Genomic DNA, 25,852 nt, shown 5'->3' on the forward strand with positions numbered 1-25,852 from the left:
TTCTTTACCTATCGAAGAACAATACTCTTGCCAGTATTTCTTTTTGCCTCCTAGCCTGAGCTCTTTCCTCCTGATATTTTACTACTGCCTCTATATTCAATGTTCTTTTTAGGATTCTAAAAGCTTTATTTCTATTTTTAATAGCATTAGAACATTCTTCATTCCACCATGGAACCACTTTATCCCTTCGGTTTCCTTTTGCTTTCGTAATGGATTCTTCTGCTGCTCTGATTAAAACTGAACTCAATCTCTCTGAGCACTCTTCAATATCCTCTTCCATATGAAATCCCAACAGCTCTGTCTTACATATAAAATTACATTTCTCCCAATCTGCTTTCTCAAATTTCCATCTTTGATGTTCAAATACCATATCCCTCTTTACTTCTACTCCTACTGTACTAATTATTGGATAATGATCGCTCCCAATTGTCGACTGATCTAGTACTTTCCAGTGACATTTAACTGCTATAATTGCTGACACTACTGTTAGATCTATGCACGATTTTGATTGATCCCTTATATTGAACCTTGTTCCTACTTCCGCATTCTTCTTCTTCTTCTTCTTCTTTATTTCCGGCAGTGTGGACGCTACTGGGCGTATTACTGCCCTCCACAGGTCAAAGTGTGAACTCAATTCTTATATACAGTCCTGTATTACGCAAGAACTGAAGAACTGCCTCAGAGATCAGTTTGTGTTCATCACTGTGTCCAAACAAAGAAGTAACAGAAAACACTTTAACTCCAAATTCTGCCAATTTATCAAAAAGTGCTTTTCTTTCTGCATTATACTTCCTGCATTCCAAGACAACACGCCCTACTGTTTCCATATCCCCACATTCACATAATCCAGAAATATGCTTTCCTACAATATACAAAAAGTAATTTTGCTTCCGCATTCCTCGGGGCCTGTGGAAGCCTGTGGCAGAGTTCCTCAGCGGCTCTGCTCAAAACTCTCCAAGTATCGCCAGACAACATGATCTGGAATAATACATCTCACAAACTGAAGAAATGTGTTTTAGGGCTCTTAAAGTCCTGAACTGTGATGATACAAACAGCACATTTAAAATTAATTACATTAATTGGTTAAAAATATGCTTGCTTGGGTCATATAAAACCAAAACAAATCTTTAGAATCGACTCTTAACTTTCTTATCCTTGTGGCAAAAACAAACAAAAATGTCTTAAGAAAATACCTACTCTTAAAGATGTATTTTGTGATTTAATCAAATCACTAAGAATAATTATTCATACAAAAATGTAGGTCTTTTCTTTAGAAACATGATGAGATCTGTCATGCACCATGCCTTTTTTCTCCTCTTCCTTTTGTTTTTGTGAGAAATGGATTGCACTTGTGTAATACGTGCTTTTGCTGGAAATGCTCTGTGTTTGCTTATGTTTATAAACATATCTGTACTTGCATATTTTGCAATAATAATAATAACTATCCAAGTATCGGTGGTCTTGAATTTGTGCTGAAATGTGCTTGTAGTCGTTACAGAGTTATTCAACCATCAGAGGTGCATAATCAGCTCCTACTTTTTATTGTTGGAAAATTATATTTACCCGAACTTTCCCCCTCAACAATCATGAATGCATTTAAAAGACATTGCTTTTGTTTAAAATGTACTGAATGCATAACCTCACGGATATTTTTGGTAAGAATTAGGTCATTTTTTTCTTCTGGAAACACTCTTCAAGAAAAAAGGTGCATTACTAAATAAGCGTGAGCTGTGCAAATATCCCGTGACATAATGATTACTACATAATCTATCCCAGTAACAATTATAATTTTAAATGCATTATTTAATTAAATAAGACGTGTGCATGTTGGAGCATAAACTGTCCAGTAGAGGGCGCTACACGCGACGACTCGTGACGTAGGGAGGCTATGGCGGAAGTGACGGCAGAGGCGCCTAAAGTTTGAATTTGCGGCAGTTGACGACGAGGGACCCAAGCGTAAACCCGGTTAGTACAACAGTTGGGTATTAATGGTCGAGTTTCAATAATGTCGGACCAACAATGTGAACAAGATGGTAATAATTATAATTCTGTATCTCGGAGTTCCCCGAGGCAGAGCTTTCTGAGGCTTGAGTGTTTGTTGTGGCTCTGGACAGCGGCTCGCGTCGGTGCACAGCGAGCGAAGAGAGTCCGTTGATGAATGCGGGTTGTGTGTTGCAGCGGCAGGCATGAGTGAAAACACCTTCCCGGTGTACAAGCTGGATGCCATCGTGCAGTTCTACCGAACCGAGGTTTTGACCGGACAAGAGGCCAAGCATTTCACCAAGAATGAGATTACTCCCAATCCGAAGGTAAAATATAATTATCCGCATGTGCAGGTCTTGCTGAACTGCTCCGGGTTTCCAGAGAGCTCGAAAACGACGGATTTCTGACACGGTGAGCGTGACGGGAAGTTCGGATCATTTTACTGAGTCGGTTCTTTGAATCGTTCAGCAGAACGAACGAATCACTTTTCAAATAATTTCGTTCGTCTCAGCAGAATTTAACCCAACACATCTATTGACTCAAACATTGATCACGTTATATAAACTATAATGCGATTATAAGAAATTGGGTCTTGACTGGCTGCAGTCCTCGGGGCGTTCATTCTTCTCTAGTTACTGATTCTTTCAAGTGATTCGTTCGTTTTCAGTTCGTTCACCAAAATGATTCGTTCACTGATTCGTTCAGTGGCCATTTCTTCAGATGACATCAATACACCAGCAGGTGGCGAAAAATAGTGTCTTGTCTTATGTCTACTTTTACATACGTATTTACTTCTTACAGAAAACTGATTTGGCTTTATCAAAATGTGTGCACAATCTACTCATTAAAGAAATAGTCTAAATAGGTTGTTCAGATAGCCGAAGCACAAGGTTTTCTTGCATAATTAACATTTTCATTGTTTGGTCAGACATTTACACATTCATACATCGGGGATTAAACGTGGAGTTATGTTCTGTATGCTAAATATGAATATATATATATAAACAAGCGTATGTGCACAGTGCTCTCTGCTGATCGCTGATCGAGATTGATAGGCTACTAAATGGCCGACTGACCAGGTACACATCTCTCGATCTCGTTCAGACTCAACAGAAACTCGTTCAGTGAAGGGCGAATTCGTTCACTACATTCAACAAATCACATGCTCCGTCGCATCTCATACTCGAAGGCTGTTGGCTCGAGGTTTAGTCATTCTTTGACTGCTCTGGAGGGAGGAATAGCAGTCAATGGATTACGAGAACGATTCGTTCACCTAAAAGATTTGTTCAAAAAGAACGATTCGTTCACGAACGTAACATCACTATTCTGCTTCCCCGATCAATATCTTATGGCTCGTTTCCACTGAGCGGTACCAACCCTCTACGCACACCGTGGCAATATAATCGCCATTGGCTAGTACATTTTTTTTGTTTACTCGCCAGACTGATAGACTATTTTACACACACACACACACACACACACACACACACACACGTTTACTTAGCTATCTAAATTGGGACATTACATAGACTTCGATTGTTTTTATATACAGATAGTTAGACACTTTTTAACCTAAACCCACCCCTACCCCTCACAGAAAACTTTTAATTTTTACTATTTCAAAAGTAAAAAAAAAACATAGTTTACTTTATTTTTATAACAGTTTTACAAATGAGGACATCCACAAATTGAGGTTTTTGCCGATTTTGTCATGTTTTGCTCACTTTTGGGTACAAATTTGTCCCCAAAATATGGTTAAGTAGGTACGCACGCGTGCGCGCACATACTGGCGAGTAAAATCTAAGAATTTATTAGCCAATGGCTAATGTTAGATATTATTTAGTCCCCCAGAGTAAGATTTAGTCGCATATGCGAGTGATTTACTCGCAATGTAGAGGGTTGGGTTCGGTACAGTACAGTACGCAATTATTTTCGTTTCCACTGTCAGAAGTTGAAATGGTACCAAACTAGCGAACCGTACCGTACCACTTTTAGGAAAGGGTACCAAAAGGGAGGAGCTAAACTCACCGCAGAACGTTGATTGGTTGACTAGAATCATCACTTTTGCGTGATACAAGGGGATAAAGCTTCTCCTTCACTCGTTCCTCTCTGCTGTCCATGAGTGTTGGGCTTATTTACATCAGAGTGTGCAAACACACAAAAATGTAACCGTGTGTTTTATAATTTTATATTTTCACACAGACAATAGCAGTTTCTCAATATGCGTTCTTGTGGAACGTCATTGCCCAAATACCCGCGTGATTTTCTAAATTACTGTTATTGTGTCATGAAATGTAGTTTTAAGAGTTTTTTAGGCGAGAATGTAATTGTTTAAAACTCAAATCTGTGGTTTATTTATAAAGATAGCACCTATTTGAAAATGTGCTATGCCGATTTCGGAGCTCCAGGCGATCACTGGCTCTGATGTCTCTGTAGTGATTAAACACGAGAGACCATTTGTTTTGGGTAGGCTATATTTAGGGCTGCACGATAAATCGCATGCGATATTTAACTACACAGAGCCGTGGTTTGGTGCAGCTTGTCGGTGAACAACGGCTCTGTGTAGTTAATGCTGCTCAATGTGAAAGCACGCAGGTGATGGAGATTTACCCTGATTACAGAACCGGCTTTCTGACAAGATGCACGTTAAATATCGCATGCGATTTATCGTGCAGCCCTAGCTATATTTAACAGGCATTCGTGGTCTCATGAATCTATTATTTATTCCTGGTCATATCGTTTTGGCCGAGCACAAAGTTATGTTTAACTTTATATTTATTTTGAACTTTACCGTAGTACAGCACTGACTTTGTAGCATACATTTGACTGAATTGTTTGCTTTTGTCTTTATTTCCTCTTATATAAGCCTCTTATACTTTGTACTTATACTTTTATAATGGCTATTATTGTTCATTAAAACTGACATTTAACAAAAAGAGGCAGAGTTTTGCTTATTGTTGCGCTTTATCGTCGATCGCTACTTTCCGGCATACACCACGTCTATCAAGAAGGGTACTATTGGCAGTGGAAACGCAAGTACTGAATCGTACTGTACTGAACCCAGTGGTGTAGTCTAGTTTTTTGTAGTGGGTATACTCTGATATTCCCTCCCAGCCTCATACTCACCGTGCCACAGCCCATAAGCACCACCACACTCACTAATTCATACAATATGCATCTATGTAACCGAGAGCATTCTGAACGACTGCTTATGTGATATCAACATGTCAATTTATTATAAGTAACAGAAGACTTTAACAGACAATGACATTTGCAGCTGGTGTGACTGGACTGATTATGTTTTATCAGCTGGCAATTTTCAATGCACATTTAAGAGTGCCTGTTTTTAAATTCCCTAGCTTGACTTTCAGTCCACAAGTTTGGTCAGGAGTTCTCATCTCTCCCATCATCTGAAACCTTGTATTGAGTTTAACTGCTGTACAGACACACATATACAGTATATGTGTTATCTCTCCCCTTCTCCTGCATTCACTGATCCACCACACTAACGTTACTTAAATTATTAGCTAGTTAAACTATTTAAACGTATTATTCTTCTTCTGAGACCAGTAATTGTCAACTGTCCTGTATATCCTCCCAGGGCTTTAATGCTACAGGCACCAAACTCAGAGACCTTGGATCTGATCTATAGTTTGTTTCTATATATTTTCTAACTGATGAGACTTACAATTCTTGTATAAATAATTCTCAAAAATCAAAGCTTTCCCATAGACTTGCATTAGCTGAGCAAAAATGCCCTCTCTAGAGGACAACTGCAGTCCACTAGAGGGAGCCACAGGATAAGAAATCTTTCAACTCCCCTCATTTACTTTCGTTTTCAGACACTAATAATTGCATACTTTTCCTTTATGCCGCCAAGCAAAGCTAACATTTGATCATGACCAGGTCAGGTAGTGACTATCTGATGTCCAGAGGCCAGTGTGAAAGACGTTCAGGACAGTTGACTGATCTGTCACTGCTTAAAAGCAACGCTGGCCCAGTGTTTATTTATTATTTTACTCATTTTTTTGTTTGTTGCCCTGCCACTATTTTCACTGACCCCACAGAAGAATGATGTTTTTAGATGTTTATTTTTAGACACACATTTTTTTGTTTTGTTTAATACAAAATGACAAAACTGGGGGACTTATTGCACACCTTTGCAGTCCTGCCTACTTAATTTAATAGTTCACCCAAACATATTAATGTCAAACATATTCAAGCCACCATAAAATAGAAATTGTGAACATTTGTTTAAATAAATTTAAATTGTTTTAAATTAATGCAGATGTAATGTTTGAAAGTGATGCAGAGCTGAATAATTAACCCTTTTGACAGAGAGCAAGCGAACAATCACTATACTGAGCGCAATCCAAAATTTCCTGCACTTCAGAAAGCAGAGGCTGGAAATGACTGCTGCCCACCAGCAAAGTTTTGTAAGATGCCGTTTTTAATATTTAAAAATGTTATTGACGCTTCTGTTGTCCACGAAGCAGTGACAATTTACATTAAATCAAAGCCATAACTTTTTTTTTTTGCTAATTGTATTTTTGTTTTTGTTAAACAGCGGTCCGATATGGACAGACTCCAGGCATACACAAGAGAAATAAAGGAAGCTGAGAGAAAGATTGAGAAACTAACGTAAGTGTTTGTCATATTTGTTTGGGGGGGGGGTTGGTCTTTTTGTTTCTTTTACCTATCTTGTCTTGACAGCACCATACCGCCAGAGCAGCAAGTAGAGGCTAAAGAACTGGCGGCCGTTCTGGCAGAGCTGACAACTAACACGCAGCATGAATATCAGGATGTGGTGAGTTGTCAGTGATTAAGTTTTGAATCTATATTTGTATGCTGTGTTCCAGTAGATAATAAGAACCTGATTGTGTGCATACTGTTTTGTTGCATAAATGGCCTCTTGATTTTATGATTCTGACGACTTCACTCCTGACATGATGCATTGAAAACTGGTATCACATGGCCCAGTGTTTTTCACTGCTTATCTTGCATGCCCCCCCCCCTTTCTTCTTTGTATTTGACTTTGTATGTTTTCTCTTTAGAGCGCAATGAATGAAAAGGTTGCTCAGTGCAAGACTGAAATTGCTGAGATATCACAGAAACTGGTATGTATCAGATCCGGTATTCATTTAGCAGACTTCATTCTCAGCTTTTGCATGAGGGTTAAAGTTGTGATGTAACAGGAGTAGTGACAGATCTTTGCTTCTGTATTATGAACGGTGTTCCCCAAAAATAAGTTGGGAAAGCCATGCGATTTGAAGTATAGTTAAGTGCGAAATAATTGCAATGCTCAGGCAAACCACTATAGATTTGGTGTCGCAATAGAGTTAGAACCGGTGAATAGAAAGATTGTGATGTGCGCCAAATGAGTCGCTGTAGAAATCAAATACTTTAATGATTGAGGATGAAATAGCTCAACACGAGAGCAAACCCAAGGACATGTTAAATAAAACATCATCTGTTTTAAAGAAGAGTGGCTTGATTAAGTGGGGGAAATAGCGGATGATGGGCACAAAACGGTAACAAAACTCAGACGTCTACAGTAGTGTGCAAACTACTAAATGGGGATGTTTAGATAACTAAAAGAGTTCACATGTTCATGTATTTTTATTGAAAATATAAATAAATAACTGCTTAATTTTCTCATATTAGCTATATTATATTATTGTTAAGAATTTAACTCCTCTGCATGCGATTTAAAAAAAAAAGATTTTTAAATAGAATTTCTTGGTAACAGCACTGTAAAAAATGTTTTCTCAGGTAACCTAAAATGTGCATCATTCAAGGGTCAAATCAAATATAAATAGCACATTACACAAGTTACACTCTTTTTTTTAATTTTTTTTTTGTGTGCGCACTGTACAGCTCTGGTATAAAGAATATTTTTGCTCAGGTGGCCGAAATGTCTGCCCAATAGAGATTTTTTTTGCTCGGCAAGAAAAAAAACATTAGAGGGAACATTGATTGTGAGGTACATCTGAGTGAAACAAATTGAGAGAAAAAAGCACATAGTCAGACCCACTCTTACAGTGGCTCCTCCCCTCAACTGTGGCCATCCCAATGGCCCTCCATCTGCCAAATCCACGTTAATAGTATTTTTATCATGGAATATTATTTTAAGGTCTAGACATGAAGTGTGGAATAAATATTTTGCAGTAGAATTTAACAACAAACATCTCAACCACCATTCACTGCCATTATAAAGCTTGGAAGAGCCAGGATATTTAATCTAACTCCAATTATCAAAGAATAATATATTGGAAGAAAGTCAGACACCCAAAGATGATCATGGGGTAATTTTCATTTTTGGGTGAACTATCCCTTTAAGTAGATGTTTTTTGAAATAACTGTTGCAGGTTACCAATTAGTTTTTTTAGTGGGAGTTTTTCTGTGCCCTTCTGGACACCCCATAAACAACACTGGAGGTGCCACTGCTCAGAATGAATTCAGTACATTTTTAAAAATATAATTTCTTTTTTTTTTTTTTTTCCACTTTTCCTGTTTTTAATCATAGCTTCCAAATTCTTAGGGTTTAATAACGGTGACCATTTTAAATAACGGGAAATTGAGGAGTCGGGTAATCGTGACATTCTTTTTGTCTACAAGCACCGTTTGATTAGTGCGTGGTTAATCATAAAAGCATGCATCACAATCCTGTTGTTAATATTAGGACAGGGCTCAGATGCTTTGTTCAGAGTTGCTATGGTTTCACTGAATGTGTGGGTGCTTGTTTGTGCACTCTGTTTTATATTACTGAAATTTTTTTTTTGCTCAAAAATGTTCCCTTACAGATCAGTAACATCCGTCTGTTTGTGTTTATATAAGTTCTCATCAACTTGTGTTCAGTTGTGACAATTCTAAGAAGCTGAACCTAATCATATCGATATGCATTTCAAATCACTTATGCATTTAGCTTAAAATCATGCAGTAAAATGACTTCCTTTACACCCTTGCAAATACTGTGCATAATAGCAAAAATTATGTTTCAAACATTGAAATATTAAGGATGTTGTACGCTGAGAATATGATCGGTGTTACTTGGTTTTCCAGACCGGAGTGTGGAAGCAGTGCGTTATTTTGACCCACTTTGGTTAAATTCACTTTCCATTCATATTTCATACTGTGGTTTGGAACCCGTCCAACTTGATATCATGGAATGTTATACAATTTCTAAAATCTTTACTAAAATTCTTAACTCTTAATTATACATTAAGACATTATGGTTATAGCAACAGTTAATTTTTGGCATGAAGATAGACTTTGAATGTAAACTATTTAACAATAGGTTTGTCATCTCCATGAAAAGGGTGTCATCTTTCTTCAAAGGGATAAGTAACCCAAGAAGGAAAACTGTCTTTTACTCACCTTCATGCTTTTCCAAACATGAGACTTACATTCGTAAAATAAGATATTTTCAATCTTTTGAAACTCCATGCCACCAGACCTCTAACCAAAAAGTACGAAGATCTCGTAAATCGAATTGATATGAATTAATCCAGTGGTCTCCAACCCTGTTCCTGGATAGCTACTGTCCTGCAGACTTCAGTTCTGAGCCTAATCCAACACACCTGAACCACACCTGGTTGGGGGTTGCTTGATAATTACAGGCAGGTGTGTTGGAGCAGGGCTGCAACTGAAGTCTGCAGGATGGTAACTCTCCAGGAACAGGGTTGGAGATGCCTGCTATAATCCATATGTTCTGAGGAGAGATCTTCTATGTGATGGACAAATTTAATTTAGGCTTTTATTCATCTATAAGCACTGATCAACACACAACAAATATAGTAAGTTAATGTGTGCTTGACACTCAAGAGCCAATGAGGTCAAGCAAGCATGGTTGAGCTTCTGCATGGGCAAATGTTTTGACTATCCCTGTAACTTTGTATGATAACATGTAATGACCAAAAATATTTACCATTTATGTGGACAGGATGGTAACTCTCCAGGAACAGGGTTGGAGATGCCTGCTATAATCCATATGTTCTGAGGAGAGACAATATCTTCTATGTGATGGACAAATTTAATTTAGGCTTTTATTCATCTATAAGCACTGATCAACACACAACAAATATAGTAAGTTAATGTGTGCTTGACACTCAAGAGCCAATGAGGTCAAGCAAGCATGGTTGAGCTTCTGCATGGGCAAATGTTTTGACTATCCCTGTAACTTTGTATGATAACATGTAATGACCAAAAATATTTACCATTTATGTGGGTAGTAAAATAAAATGAAATTGAATTTTGTTTAATGCACATCAGAAACTCAATGAAATCTTATCTTATTATTTGTCATTTATTGTTTTTCTGTATTTGTTTGTGATTGGAATATGAAGTGCAAAGTGTTTTTTTTAATTTCCCTACAGACTCAAAGGAAAGTGGATGTGGCGACACTGAAGGACAAGATAGCCAAGCTCAAGTCTCAAATTGTGGAATCGCCTGAAGAACTAAAAAATGAGATGGAAAGGATGAAAGAGAATGTGAAGAGCATTAGGATGTCCAAAGTATGTATAATTAGCATGCTCCTTAGGCAATGTAAAACTTTAGCTTACAACAAGCAAGCTGTTTTTTTTCCATTTATTTATTTTATTAATTGCACAGGTGAACAGATCTTTGTTCTCACACTGATTATTGGTGTTATCATCAGTTTGATTGACTGTCTGCTGTTTCCCTGTGTGTCTGTGACAGGAGCTGGCTGATGAAAGGTTGGTGGAGCTACAGATGCTGGTGCAGTGTGCAAGTCAGGTGGAGGCAGAAATCCAGGTCTTGCTCAAACAGCTGCAGGACTTGCAGAGCACCATGTGCAAGACTAACCAGCAAAAAGAGGAGGTAAAGCTCAGATACACGTCGTAGGCCACGTTCACACAGCAGCAGAATACAGTTGTCAGTCCTGTAATTGAGTCTCTTATCTTATTATTTGTCATTTATTGTTTTTCTGTATTTGTTTGTGATTGGAATATGAAGTGCAAAGTGTTTTTTTAAATTTCCCTACAGACTCAAAGGAAAGTGGATGTGGCGACACTGAAGGACAAGATAGCCAAGCTCAAGTCTCAAATTGTGGAATCACCTGAAGAACTAAAAAATGAGATGGAAAGGATGAAAGAGAATGTGAAGAGCATTAGGATGTCCAAAGTATGTATAATTAGCATGCTCCTTAGGCAATGTAAAACTTTAGCTTACAACAAGCAAGCTGTTTTTTTTCCATTTATTTATTTTATTAATTGCACAGGTGAACAGATCTTTGTTCTCACACTGATTATTGGTGTTATCATCAGTTTGATTGACTGTCTGCTGTTTCCCTGTGTGTCTGTGACAGGAGCTGGCTGATGAAAGGTTGGTGGAGCTACAGATGCTGGTGCAGTGTGCAAGTCAGGTGGAGGCAGAAATCCAGGTCTTGCTCAAACAGCTGCAGGACTTGCAGAGCACCATGTGCAAGACTAACCAGCAAAAAGAGGAGGTAAAGCTCAGATACACGTCGTAGGCCACGTTCACACAGCAGCAGAATACAGTTGTCAGTCCTGTAATTGAGTCCTTAATATGGTTACGTTCACACACAGTACGGTTAAATGACGGGAGTGACAACCGCATTCTATAACCGAACTTTTGTGTTCTGCGCGCGACTTCAATGCTCCGCTCTCCACCCAGATATTAAAGCTGCAGACGTTTATTGAAGATTTGACCGGTGAACTCGCGGCTTGATTGGAGTCTTGTCATGTCAAAGAGTTAAACAACTTTTCAGTTTTATGGACATCGCCATCTTTCATATTGCTGTCGCTATGGTTACTGGTTAGAAATAGGGGCTTGGCTCGTTCACACAGACACTATTCGAGAAGTAAGCTGCTGTGTGAACGAGGCATTTAGAGACACATACCTGTAAGTAAATGAGGTTGTCAATCCCAAAAACTGACAGTGTGAACGTAGCCATACAGTTGCCTACATTGCAGCATGAGTGACAGACCATTGGCAATAAGTGCATGCTTCATAAATAAGTGTCGATGTCTTTCAACAACCCTCTACGGACACCTTGGCAATTGAATCGCCATTGGCTAGTACATTTTTTTTTGTTTATTTGCCAGACTGAAATACTATACTATTATTAGAGTGTACTTTGAGCAAAGATCTATAGAGATCAATGCAGAGTGATGGTTGAATAATAATGAATGGAGTTTTGTATGAAACATGATGTCATCCACTAACCTCAACAAACTGCAAAACATATTGATGGTACTTACATAACTTTTGGTGAGCAGTCACTATATGGGGTAAGTTGTTACTATGGGAACAGAATATTATAGGGACTTTTAGCTACTTTTATAATCATGATTTATTGTTAAACCTATCTGTGCAACTGGAAGATGGGTTTAGCTGTGCCATTTTACAAACACACACACACACACACACACACACACACACACACACACACACACACATAAACGTTTTTTTTTTAAACTAGAAGCATGGACTGCTTGAACTTGCACTTCAACACTTTTATGAGTCTGGTCAAGCATGACACATCTTGAGAAGTTACTCCTATTTGCGTGACATTTGCTTGCCATTTGCGTGTCTATTGTTCATGATTGTGCACTTTAAACTGTCATTTGCTTGCTGCTCTTTTGTCAGAAACACCTTATTACTTAATACCTACAGTATGTGTTGACAGATTGCCCTCTACAATGCCTATACCCAAAAATAGTCCTATATAATTGATGTTTAAAATCTTTAATTATAACAAATGAGATCTGCAAAACATTCAGACAAACTGAAGAATGAATGTAAAGTCATCAGTAATTTTTAATACACGTGTGTTGCATTTAGGCCTGTCCATCATATAGGCAATACAGGCAATTGCATGTGAACCAGAAAGTTTCTTCTGACAGGAAAGCTGTTTAAAAGGTGAAAAAATGCTTTATCCAACAAAGAGTTACTGAAAGCACTCAGTTATGAAATATAATGGGGATTTGGCATAGGCTCGCCTTTCACCTCAAACTAATCTAATATCTGAATCACTAGCATTAATCATTTATGTGTGCTGCAGGTAAGAACGGGATAGTGAGTGGGCTGTTTACAGAAGGAGGAGGTCTCCCGTTCTCCCTGTTCTACATTTGATAAGTAGTCATTGAGAAAATCTGTTAGGTTTATGGCATATGATTGTGTGTGTTTGTGAGACACTGGATAGTAAATCAATAAATGCTCTTATTCATGTTTTGATTTTCTGTAGCTGCACGGAGTGTGTGTAGGCAATGTTTTTTCTTAAGAACACTCAAGAGGGTCTTAGCCTTAGTTTTATATTTGCATAAACATTAACAGATAAAATGGTGACTTATTAGAGTGTGCTTTGAGCAAAAATCTACAGAAATCAATGCAGAGTGATGGTTGAATAATAATGAATGGAGTTTTGTATGAAAAAGGATGTCATCCACTAACCTCAACAAACTGCAAAACATATCGATGGTACTTGCATAACTTTTGGTGAGCAGTCACTATATGGGGTAAGTTGTTACTATGGGAACAGAATATTATAGGGACTTTTAGCTACTTTTATAATCATGATTTATTGTTAAACCTATCTGTGCAACTGGAAGATGGGTTTAGCTGTGCCATTTTACAAACACACACACACACACACACACACACACACACACACACACACACACACACATATAATATATATATATAACCATGAACTTCGGGCTGGTGCTTTTTTTTTTTTGATCATTCAGTGTTCCTGTAAAAAATGGGGGCAAAAAACTAACAATAATACTGATAAGATCTTATTATTATTATTATGCGAACAATATAAAGCGCACCAAGGATTAACGAGCTTCTGGATTCATGAATATTAATCCGGTTGTGTGCATTCGCTCGAACTGATTTGCTGAAATCTAAACCGGGATGATAATAGGCGAGCACCAGCCAATGAGATTGTCGTTTGCGCATTAGTTCCACCCACTACCGGAAAACCCGGCATTTCTTAAAAGCTGAAGAATTCCAAAGGAACTCTGTTATTTTGACAGGAAAATACAACAAATAATATTGTTTACATGGATCATATCAATTCTGCATGTTATGTAAGTCTCTCTCTCTCTCTCTCACTTTGCGTGTGTGAGAAAGCATCAGCGAGTCGTGCGCCTTCACACTAGAGTTTACGTTATGCCAAATACACAAACACAGGTGTGCTACGCATCCATTGAGATGAAATGATAAATAGAACCGATCGCTTGACGGAGAGTGAAACTCTGAAGCGCTCAGTCAGAGTGTTAGGCGAGTGAAAATATATCTGTTAAACTTATACTCAGCCTCCAACTCACACACTGGCGAGTAAAATCTGAGAATTTATTAGCAATTGGCTAATATTAGACATCATTTAGTCGCCCAGAGTGAAGATTTAGTCGCATATGCGAGTGATTTACTCGTAATGTAGAGGGTTGTTCAATAAAGTAATGTCTGAGTATTTTCAAACTTCTCTTTCTGTAATTTGTACGTAAAAATGAATGGAATTGCAGTGTTTATCGGCTGATTGGACTGGACACAACATTGGTGTTTGCTGAAAGTATTAAAAGCCTAAAAATCTTTTTTTCCAGTTATGTTTGGTATTGCCATTCATGCAGAAATGTACATTTGAGTTCCTTGATTTTATTTTTTATTTTTTGTTCTTCACCCTTTCTAAATGATCTTTTATTATACAGGTCCAGAGTTTAGCAGCCATGAATGAAACCTTGCAGAAAGAGCTGAAGAGCCTGAGCAATGAAGAGGCTCAGATGAAGAGGGCACTTGCCATGAAGCTCGACAAGGAGTCTAAACAACAGATTCGTCGACAGAAGAAAAAAGAGGTGAAAGATCAGGAAGTCAAAAATATTTATGGGTAAGTGTAAAATATAATCTAGTTTTTAAACTGCTTTGTTGTTTTTTTTTGTGCTTTTTTGAATGATGCCTTTAATTCATTTGGTACCGGTTATAAATGGCATAAAAAAGTAGTGGTCGACCGATATATCGCCAAGGCCGATATATCGGCTGATATTTAGCATTTTTAAAATATCGGCATCGGCCGACAAGATGCGTTCGAGGCGGAACTTTTATTTGATTATTTTATTGACAGCTGCAGCGCCTGAGCACACAGTGCTCTCATTCTCCCTCTTGTTCGCTGTTGTTGTTCAGTTCTGTCGAATACGGACAGAAGAATATTAATCCGGTTGTGTGCATTCGCTCGAACTGATTTGCTGAAATCTAAACCGGGATGATAATAGGCGAGCACCAGCCAATGAGATTGTCGTTTGCGCATTAGTTCCACCCACTACCGGAAAACCCGGCATTTCTTAAAAGCTGAAGAATTCCAAAGGAACTCTGTTATTTTGACAGGAAAATACAACAAATAATATTGTTTACATGGATCATATCAATTCTGCATGTTATGTAAGTCTCTCTCTCTCTCTCTCACTTTGCGTGTGTGAGAAAGCATCAGCGAGTCGTGCGCCTTCACACTAGAGTTTACGTTATGCCAAATACACAAACACAGGTGTGCTGCGCATCCATTGAGATGAAATGATAAATAGAACCGATCGCTTGACGGAGAGTGAAACTCTGAAGCGCTCAGTCAGAGTGTTTGGCGAGTGAAAATATATCTGTTAAACTTATACTCAGCCTCCAACTCACACACTGGCGAGTAAAATCTGAGAATTTATTAGCAATTGGCTAATATTAGACATCATTTAGTCGCCCAGAGTGAAGATTTAGTCGCATATGCGAGTGATTTACTCGTAATGTAGAGGGTTGTTCAATAAAGTAATGTCTGAGTATTTTCAAACTTCTCTTTCTGTAATTTGTACGTAAAAATGAATGGAATTGCAGTGTTTATCGGCTGATTGGACTGGACACAACATTGGTGTTTGCTGAAAGTATTAAAAGCCTAAAAATCTTTTTTTCCAGTTATGTTTGGTATTGCCATTCATGCAGAAATGTACATTTGAGTTCCTTGATTTTATTTTTTATTTTTTGTTCTTCAACCTTTCTAAATGATCTTTTATTATACAGGTCCAGAGTTTAGCAGCCATGAATGAAACCTTGCAGAAAGAGCTGAAGAGCCTGAGCAATGAAGAGGCTCAGATGAAGAGGGCACTTGCCATGAAGCTCGACAAGGAGTCTAAACAACAGATTCGTCGACAGAAGAAAAAAGAGGTGAAAGATCAGGAAGTCAAAAATATTTATGGGTAAGTGTAAAATATAATCTAGTTTTTAAACTGCTTTGTTGTTGTTTTTTTTGTGCTTTTTTGAATGATGCCTTTAATTCATTTGGTACCGGTTATAAATGGCATAAAAAAGTAGTGGTCGACCGATATATCGCCAAGGCCGATATATCGGCTGATATTTAGCATTTTTAAAATATCGGCATCGGCCGACAAGATGCGTTCGAGGCGGAACTTTTATTTGATTATTTTATTGACAGCTGCAGCGCCTGAGCACACAGTGCTCTCATTCTCCCTCTTGTTCGCTGTTGTTGTTCAGTTCTGTCGAATACGGACAGAAATCTGTCTAATAATCAGATAGAATGGTTAAACAAAGGAATTCAAATGTAAACAAAAAGTATTATGACGATTGCTTTTATATTATTAGTAATAGAAAGGCAAACATTATAATACTTGTTTTCCATCAGCATTTAGCAAATATGCATTTATATCATTTAAACAAATCTTTGAATGACTAATGAACATCTAATTTCAAAAACCTTGCAAACTTAGTTGGATCCAGTTGAGATCTTGTGAAGTGTGCACGTGTATCCTGCATGATCGCGTGTTCTCTGCGTGACGGTCGATCCGTGCGAATGCAATGCAGACAGGAGGAGAGTTCAGCTTCACTGGAGACGCGCGATCGACAAACTTTACACTCGTTATTTCAAATTATGCTGCGCTTTATGCCTTTGCCCACTGCCATATTCATGTGATTTCCACTGTGTGCTGTATGAAAAATGAGTGTTACCTGGGCTTTATTTGGAAAAAATATGATTCCCAATGCGCACAAACTTCCCAGAATACCGAGTGCCCTGTTGGTTACAGTGTTTACTTCCTATTTTTTATTAAATATTTATTTGTGAAAAATACTGTCATCTTAAGTATAAGTATGTTTATTTAACACATTTACTTTTTAATTCATTTTCAAATGATTTCAAATTTCTTAAATTAATTAAAATAAATAAAATTAAATCGGCCATCGGCCACCCTGCTTTCCAAGATATCGGCATCGTCTGTCAAAAAACCCATATCGGTCGACCACTATAAAAAAAAAGCATAAGTAGCGTAAAAAAAATCAAGATCAAACATTAGCATTTTTCTTAAACCTGTTTGCATTAGTAGACACTGATTCGTCCTCTAGATTACGGTCATGTTTTACATTATTGATTTTTGCTGTTCTTGCACCTGAAGAAAGTTAAATACTTTCTAAATGAGTATTTTCACTTTTTGGTGAAAATTTAGCACATATGTATGAAGTGTCTAGATTAGGTGGTGTAAGAATTAATTTATTATTGCTGAAATTTGGAACTGTACAAACAAGATTTTTTTTCTTAATCTGCCCTGTGGTCAAATGTTTGAGTTTCAATTTGTGCAGAAGAACTTTTCCACCCATTACTTTGGGAAGTATTATTTTCCAGAATTATTGGGAATACCTAATCTTAATAGCTAAAGATTAGGGTCACAGCAGACCCACTCTAACCTTTTTTCTGTTCCCTGTGAAAAAGAAGCACTTGCTTGTAGGGCTGTGCGATATGGACAAAAACAACCTATCGCGATTTCTTTGATCAATTTTGACTTTGTAACTTTACAGTCATTAATGCATTCAGTGTGAATTTGAAACATATTTCCAATAGAAAACCAATTAGAGCTTTATCAAGAAGCTGGAACATGTCTCTAGAACAGACATAAGGCAAAATAATCACTTAGTAAAGGTGTAACAAAATGTCTCTAGAATAGACACATATGGCAGAAGAAAGAAAAAATCCCTTGTCCAGAGTCATGCATTGGTCATAAAGCTCTTTGTGGCGTTGCCTCAGATGCTGAACTAGATTTGTTGAGCCAGGTTCACACGTACTCCATCTGCAGTGCGTACAGTACGTGTATGCGGTGCAGAAGCGGCACGGACTCATTGTGCTTTCGCACAGGACGCGTTTGCAGTCCGCTCCTGATCCGCGGATGTTTACCACAAACACAACATTTATACATTATGTTGATTTCAAATCCAAACATTGTTTCTGAAAATGCTTTTTCAGCATTGTGGTTTTCTTTTATCACAGTACAGTAATACAATCTTTCATAGACATATTCACGTTTAAACTCAATAAATATAACTTTGTTTAACTACCACCACGAGTGCCATCTAATATTGCCTTGTTTATCTAAAAGTGCACTTTTCCTTGTTTTAAATCTAGCCAAAAAAGCCATGTGTTGACTGAAACAGTAGACTTTAATTATATGCATGTATGGTGTAATTAGTACATTGCCATGTCAATCCATGTTCATTTTTACTGCGAATAATACGCTGTCACTTTAATACTGCGCGTGCAGCACAGCAGAAATAGACTCCGTGCGGAAACGATCGCAGCACTGCTGCAGACGCACCGCTCCTGGAGCGCACTGCCGGACCGCAATCGCGTGCAGTGTGAACGCTCGGATCCGTTAACATGGGCGCCGACAAAATACACACCACAGACGGAGTGTGTGAACTTGGCATTACATTTGTATGCCCGCCTGGTCTGTTTTGTTATTAGGCGCGCTGCATTCTGATTGGTTCAGATAGCATACTGCGGGAGGTCGGGGCGCGGAAAATTGTGCTATAAAGTGATTTAGAAATCTCAAGCTCAAATCGCGATTTTATGACGATTTCGATTAATCGTACAGCCCTACTTGCTTGTACACCTTACAAAACATATTGGTGTCTTCATCTGACACCAACGAAGAAGTGGTGTTTATTTTATTTTATTTTTTTCATTTACAAAAACACCTTTTTTCCCCTTCTTATTTGCAGTGTGAAATGGTTTCCGAGCCTGTGTCTTTTGTGTTGATTAATTTTGTTTAACAGGCTCTTAGAGACGTAAGGAAGCATCACGTTGACTCTGGAGAATCACCCTGTGCTCTAGTTGAATGTTCTGATTTGATCAAGGAAGTACTTGGACTGAAATGTTTGAGAACCACTGTTCTAACTTTCTGTTTTTTATTTTATTTGTATGTATTTTTTTTATTCAGGCAATATGACAAAATCCACCAGAAACGGGAGGAAATCGTGAAAATGATAGAAGAAAGCAACCGTGAAACTAAACAGTTCAAGGAAAAGATGCAGAAGCTTAGAGAAAAGTGCAACCAGCAAACTCAAAAAGCCCAGGTGCACTTACTTTTCAATAATTCTTAAGTAAATGTAGTTCTTAGCTGGGGTCTGAGCTCTCATGAAGTTGTGGTGTGAACGAGAATGGGTCTGAGATCCCTTCAGTACTGAAGAGGAACAACAAAAGAAACAAGTTCTCTTTTGAGTTCACTATACTTTGAACACCAAAAGGACTGAAATCACTTTAGGCTGGTTCCCTTTCTGGTTCACTTTAAGTGAACTGGGTTTGGTTCTTTTAATTCGAGTTATATGTGCAAACACCCAATGATAGCAGTTTTTTGTTACAATCTTCTGTTTGTTCTTTAGCATGTTCATTTAAATGGGCTAGTTTAATTATGTGTCATAATATCTATTCCTTTTCTTCCACAGGAGTTCTATGAACGTCTTCTCACAACTTTGGAGCAGTACAACAAGCGGATTGAGAGCATTGTGGTGGAGACCAATGCAGACACCTTAAAAATGAAATCACATTTCTAGAATTTCTATTTTATACTCTTTACTGTTATTTTTAAATCCATGCATTTGTTCAGTGTCTGTGTTTTGTCATTTCTAAGTGTATTTTCTCCTAATAGAATTGTAGTTGAATGCTAGGTGGCAAAAAGTTACTTACCGGTCTGCCTATACAGGTGACTTCTAACACCAGTATTGTTCTTATATAAAACTCTTTTATTGGGAACATTTGAGTGTCGCCTGTTCAAATGAAGTTTTAATGGATTTGTTTTAAAGGGGTGGGATTCAGGGTATCAGGTTTTTATTTTGGTGTACATTCAAAACTGTGTTTGAACACTAATGTAATTATTGTATTTTTTTAGTTCTTGGTCTGAGCGGGCCTTTAAACTATGACCTCTGATCCTGTGATGGCCTTTATGATTCAACTGGGCTCAGATTCAGAGAAAATCTAAAAATATATATCAAATCAGATGCACAGTAGAGGTGGTGATGCAGCTATGAAAGGAGGAGTACATGAAAAAAAAAAAAAAAAATACACAACCAAGGCAACTTCTGAGTTACGCTACCAGTAACAGTATTTCGATAACCACCTAAAAAAAAGTCTTCATTTTATCAGTGATCACGTACAGATTTCGGATACAATGCTTATACGTCTCCTATAACACAAGTCTTCAACCCTGCCCCTGGAGACCCGCTATCCAGCTAAGTTCAGTTCCATTTTATCCTGAAAATGTTGAGCTTGATTAGGGTTGGAGCTAAACTTTGCAGTACAGTGGGTCTCCAGGAGCTCTGTCCTATAACATATGTAGCACTTTATGTTGTAACTTAATGTAATGCCAGCAGAGAGCATCCAGATTTGAATCTTAGACTTTGTGACTCCGTTAGACCAGTTAGACATCTTCAGGGTGTTACATACATATTCTCATCTCAACCACTAGATGACGCACGGGAGCACTGCATTTCACACCAAAACTAATGTGCTCTTCTGCCCCCCTCAAGCAACACATCAAGAAAACAAGATTTAAAACGATCTTTTTCTGAAAGCCAGACATATGTTTATTTTATATTTGTGTCTTAGGATATTCAGGAGTCTGCTGGCTGTGTATAATGACTAAGCAATAATTCTTTGTGGTTCTTTTGTTGATTCTGGATTCATTGTTGCTTCAATCAGTTGGATTTAACCAGGCTTCATAGATCAGGGGGCCCCCTCGGTTGAAATCATGGTTGAAGCTAGTCCGGGCCTGGGACAAAAAGTCCAGTTGCCCTCTCTTTTTCACGGCCACAACTTTTATAAATCATCTGAACAAAACACTTGAAGTGTTTTCACTGTGGCACACTGTTTACCAGACACTATTTTTGCAACTTTTTTTACATTTATTTTTTTTTGCTTTCTTTTTGCTTTTCTCAAGGCATTTCTCCTTGAGAGCGATTAACTGATAAACTCGGTGACGCCATGATAAGAACTGACATGGAAATGTATCCAGCATCAGTTTTGCCAGCTGCAGCAGCTTAAGGGTTAAACCAGGGGTGTCAAACTCAGTTCCTGGAGGGCCGCAGCCTTGCAGCGTTTAGTTCCAACACACACATGTAGTTTTCAAATAAGCTTGAAGGACCTGATTAGCTGGATCAGGTGTGTTTAATTAGGGTTGGAGCTAAATTCTTGTCTTGTCCAAATACCCACACTTGCGGTCTTTGCACTTGACCACTTATGACGCATTTCCTGTATTTGGTCCAAGTGTTAAAGTGAGCAGGAAGACCACAAGTGTGTACAACTACACATTATATACAATTTATCGAACTCTTCATATCGTTTTTTCGAGGAAAGTTATATCGCCCAGCTCTAGTTACAATAAAAGAACTTGTAGATTTAAAAAATGTAAATGCTGCCTTCAGTTGACTAACGCTGTCTTTATTCTCACATAGAAATTGTAAAATTCATTTAGAGCTTTTTTTAATTTAACCCACTTTATTTTCCTCATCCATTTCAGATAAAATTATATTACATAAACTGTATTTATAAAATTATTTTTATTTACAAGTGTCATATGTTATATTTTAGTTATGTAGGACCGCTTCTGACCTTGAAAAACTCATTACATCAACACTATTTATTCAGATGCAGACACAACCTGTTATTCTTTTTGTGAGCATTTTTATTTTTGATAAGCTGCAGAATTTTTCCAAGACACTATTTCTTCATCCGTGAAACAATACTATTATTAAAATGTGTACATCAAATGATTTTTATTTCGAAGTGTTGTATTGGTACTTGTTTATGGAGACAATTTAAATCCTTCAAGAAATATCCAAAAGCCCCCAACTTGCAAACCTGAAACCTACCTTCCTTCTCCGATTTATTAAAGCTACATTGCATTTTACAAACAAACTTTCAGTCAGCAGTGAATTGCAATTAATAACTCAAATTGTCCTCTCCAAAAGCATAAAAAAGCGTTTTGATTCTCGATTGCCACTTTGCAGCCTTAAAGCCCAACACTTGATCCTAGAAGGCGGTTTGATTTCGGCGAGTAAATCACCTCTAGTGGCTTGTGGTCGGTTACCATAGAAAATGCTTTCCCATACAGGAAAACACGGAACTCCTCACAAGCTCACACTATGGCAAGTGCTTCTCTTTCAGTTTGAGAGAACTGCATTTCCACATCAATCAAAGCATGACTGGCTTGAATGCATTGTCTGCTTATACTTGACTCAAGATCGCTCCAGGCCCTACTGGATTGGAGTATAAATAGTACGCCAAATAAAAACGAAAACTCGTATTTATACGCAAAAATGGACTTTGGCATGTATATGCTACGCGATTGGTAGGTTTAGGGTTGTGGGGTAGATGCGTGTCATATGTACGCAAAAACGGCGTATTATATGCACGCCAAAGTAAATTTTTGCGTATCAATACCGCAAGTTTTCGTTTTTATTTGGCGTACTATTTATACGCACTTTCATGAGTCCAGCGTCTGGGTATGCAGGTGCATATGGGCCCGGGCAGTTTGGAAAATAAGGAAAACAAACCGGATGCGCTTTTCTGTCGTCTTGGTCTTGAGCAGGAGCGCTTCACCGACATGATAAATATATCTATAGAATGCTTTCAATTACTATTTTAAAACGAAATAATTCAATTCGAAAACAAAAACTCTTTCATTATGCAATCCGTGCATTTCTCCCTAAAGGCCCATCCAATGAGGAGATGGTGAGTCAGGTTCATTCATTTTTGCAACATTGACTCAGAAAACATTATTAGCAAATAATTCAAATATCCCCTCACTATTTTTTTACTTTTTTTTGTTTGTTTTTGGGCCGCTGTGCCAAAATTGTGTTTGCATTCAGTAGCCTATACTGCAGCATTTTTGTGTTACGTTTAAAAATAACTAAAGATTAACATCATAATAGTTTAAGAATAAAGTCAAAATTACAACAATAAAATCATTTTATATTGCATGATGTTAATGTGAAAATTCCACCTATAGGCCTACTCCTCCAAAAAAAAAAAAATCTTTGGCATCTGTCATTTGGACTTTTTTAAAACTCCGATTGAGCTATTCATGAGACATTCGTTTGTATGAAATTGTTCTGATTTTTTTCAACATGCATTCAAATATTCATGTTTAGTTCGTGCTGCAAATATTAAAGAGGAAAATATCATTGATTCATATGCAGCTTGAACTGAAGCGAATTATCTCACTACAAATTAAAGAGCGTAAAAAGACGTTTATTGTTTGTATGTTATCATAAAATTGACAGAAGGCTGAGACTTTGTAGTAACAAAGCACAAAGCTGTGATTATTGGGTGGCTTGTGTGCTACAAATAATGAATGGACTTGAAAACTTTAAACATAATTTCTAAGCATTAGCCTAGACCGTAAATAAAACAGCTTGTGAATTGTCACGATTCACGTAACGTTATTTACTTCAGAAAAAGCAACAATAGGGCCTAAGTTAAGTTAACCGAGTTGGAGCCCATAACGTTTGGGGGGGCCCGTACAAATTTTTTGCATATTGGCCCGGGGCTGACTTGCTACACCACTGGCTGGCCTCTACGATAACCTGTGGTACTAACCTACAATAACCTCCTGGCTATAATACTGTAAGCCATTGTTTGTGAACTCGTCAGTGCCATCTTCAAACCCTTGAACGCAGCCTCTTGTTCTTTTCCCCATGACCATGTACATGTTGACCTAGTGAATCACCTCAAAGGTTCTGCAATAGTAGCCAGGTAGGGAATGAATCAGCCACAGTGATTAACCAAGCCAAGGAAACTCCTAACCTCAGTGGCATTATTTTGCTGTCGAGTGTTTTGCACTTGTACCACTCTTTTACCTGCATAGGACAGTGTGTGTGACAATTGTAGTCAATACTTATGACCCAGGTTCCGACACAATTTGGTGATATCCCCATTTCAAATCCAACTTGGAGAACAATTCAGCACCCATCATGTCCTCCAGAAAGTCATCAATGATGGGGAAGATTGTACTGCTCAAGCAAAACAGCCTCATGTCCACACAAATCCTGATGTCTCCACCTTTTTTATGCACCACCATGAGTGGTGACACCCATGGAGTAGGCCCTTCTACCTTTACAATGACATCCATTCCTTCAAACTGCTGCAATTTTTCATAATTTTTAGCTTCCCCAAACCATCTAAATATGCTTTGTACTCCCGCTATAATCACATCGCCAATTTAGAAGCATCCTCGTGCACACAACTTTTTAAGCCTGGTTCTCATGGGAGCACTTAGAGATTGGAATTGGTACTCACCCTGTGCGCAGCGAAACTAAACATCATCTTCCTCACAGCCCTCCTCACTGTCTGCCTCATTGTCCTCAATTTCAACTGTAGTACAGGACGAACTTGCTGCCTCCTGGATGGTGGAAGTGAATGTACTTCCCTGGTTAAGTCTACGATGGGCTGTCTGCATCCATAGCTCTACTGCTGCATTTGGGTCAAATGTATCTGTAGTCATCTTTGACAAATGAATGGGGCCAGGTTGATGCATCAAAAACCAAAAAGTGATCACATGACTTCAGAGATTCATATCTGCTTTCAAACTCTCCAATTAAACATCTGAATAATTCAGCTTTGTCTCTGTCAGCATCAGCATTGTGAACTGCTTGTTTTCTGTGTTGGCCTTCTCCATCAAGCAAAAGGGTGAACTGTCCAATGGCTAGCATGAGTTCATCTTTACAATCTCCTATGGTCAGTTTTTCCTGCTGAAACCTTTGGGAAGTCAGCTGTAGAATGTTGCCAATGTCAAGCATGTTGGCCAGAAAGCACTGAAAACATTCTGTGCAGATATGCTTTAAGTCGCTGTCATCTGTATTAGACAATTGTATCTGAATAGCAGGCAACTGTCTCCATATTTTCAAGAGGGTCTCGTGCCTCCATGCAGACCATCTGATATTATGAAACTTTCCTAGTTTAGAATAGGAAATGCCATTCATTAACACTTCAAATTTTTTTGCTCCACCTCTAAATAAATAAAACTGCAACAGCTTGACAACGGAGCGATTAAACGTCTCACAATATGGAACCCGGCGCTCAGTTCTCACAGAATATGCACAAGAGAATTCCCGATTGCACGTGAATAGCGTGAATGATATGCCACTCCGACATTCACTCCCAGCCTTTTTAATAAAGAAATATCTTCAGCATACGAAGACATAGTGTTTATGAACGTCTAGTAGAAAAATATTACAGAGAGCTGTCCGTTGCTCTTCACTTATCTTGTTTTGCCATCTAACAACCAGGCGATCGGATATTTCTTCTGGAGTTGCATTTCTGTTAGCGATAGCTTGTACAACATTTGTATGCTCCCTGCTCTTTTTGTGTTTATCAAATGCAGGATGACTAAAACTCTTTGTCCCTGTATAGAAAGCACTACTTTTGTCTGCTATATTGGGATGCACACGACATATCTTACACCACATTTGACTGCGCTCCTCGTCGGATTCAAGACATGGCACTTCTTGGAGCCACTTGGCTCAGACTCGGTCTGACGTTTCTTTTGAGGTGGTGGAATGCCAAAGAAGCGACTTA

The 25,852-nt window shown here is 38.1% G+C and overlaps 1 protein-coding gene across 1 annotated transcript; it reads left to right on the forward strand.

The window, feature by feature from the left end:
* The first annotated feature begins 1,857 nt into the window (after window positions 1–1,857).
* LOC107550318 (kinetochore protein Nuf2-like) lies at window positions 1,858–19,886 on the forward strand. Its single transcript, XM_016231591.1, has 11 exons — window positions 1,858–2,033; window positions 2,179–2,309; window positions 6,324–6,419; window positions 6,551–6,624; window positions 6,697–6,790; window positions 7,038–7,100; window positions 10,359–10,496; window positions 10,681–10,821; window positions 14,679–14,854; window positions 19,221–19,356; window positions 19,726–19,886. Exons 1-11 carry the CDS (start codon window positions 2,006–2,008, stop codon window positions 19,831–19,833), a joined length of 1,185 nt encoding a protein of 394 aa, XP_016087077.1. The 5' UTR covers window positions 1,858–2,005; the 3' UTR covers window positions 19,834–19,886.
* Window positions 19,887–25,852: the final 5,966 nt, after the last annotated feature.

Source organism: Sinocyclocheilus grahami, unplaced genomic scaffold (genome assembly GCF_001515645.1).
Source record: "Sinocyclocheilus grahami isolate Dianchi unplaced genomic scaffold, SAMN03320097.WGS_v1.1 scaffold396.1, whole genome shotgun sequence".
Classification (NCBI taxonomy): domain Eukaryota; kingdom Metazoa; phylum Chordata; class Actinopteri; order Cypriniformes; family Cyprinidae; genus Sinocyclocheilus; species Sinocyclocheilus grahami.

Coding starts and splice junctions, on each gene's coding strand:
- LOC107550318 (XM_016231591.1), top strand. CDS start 2,006: ATGTCGGACCAACAATGTGAACAAGATG. Junction 2,034..2,178: donor CCAACAATGTGAACAAGATG/GTAATAATTATA, acceptor TGTGTGTTGCAG/CGGCAGGCATGAGTGAAAAC. Junction 6,420..6,550: donor CTGCCCACCAGCAAAGTTTT/GTAAGATGCCGT, acceptor TTTGTTAAACAG/CGGTCCGATATGGACAGACT.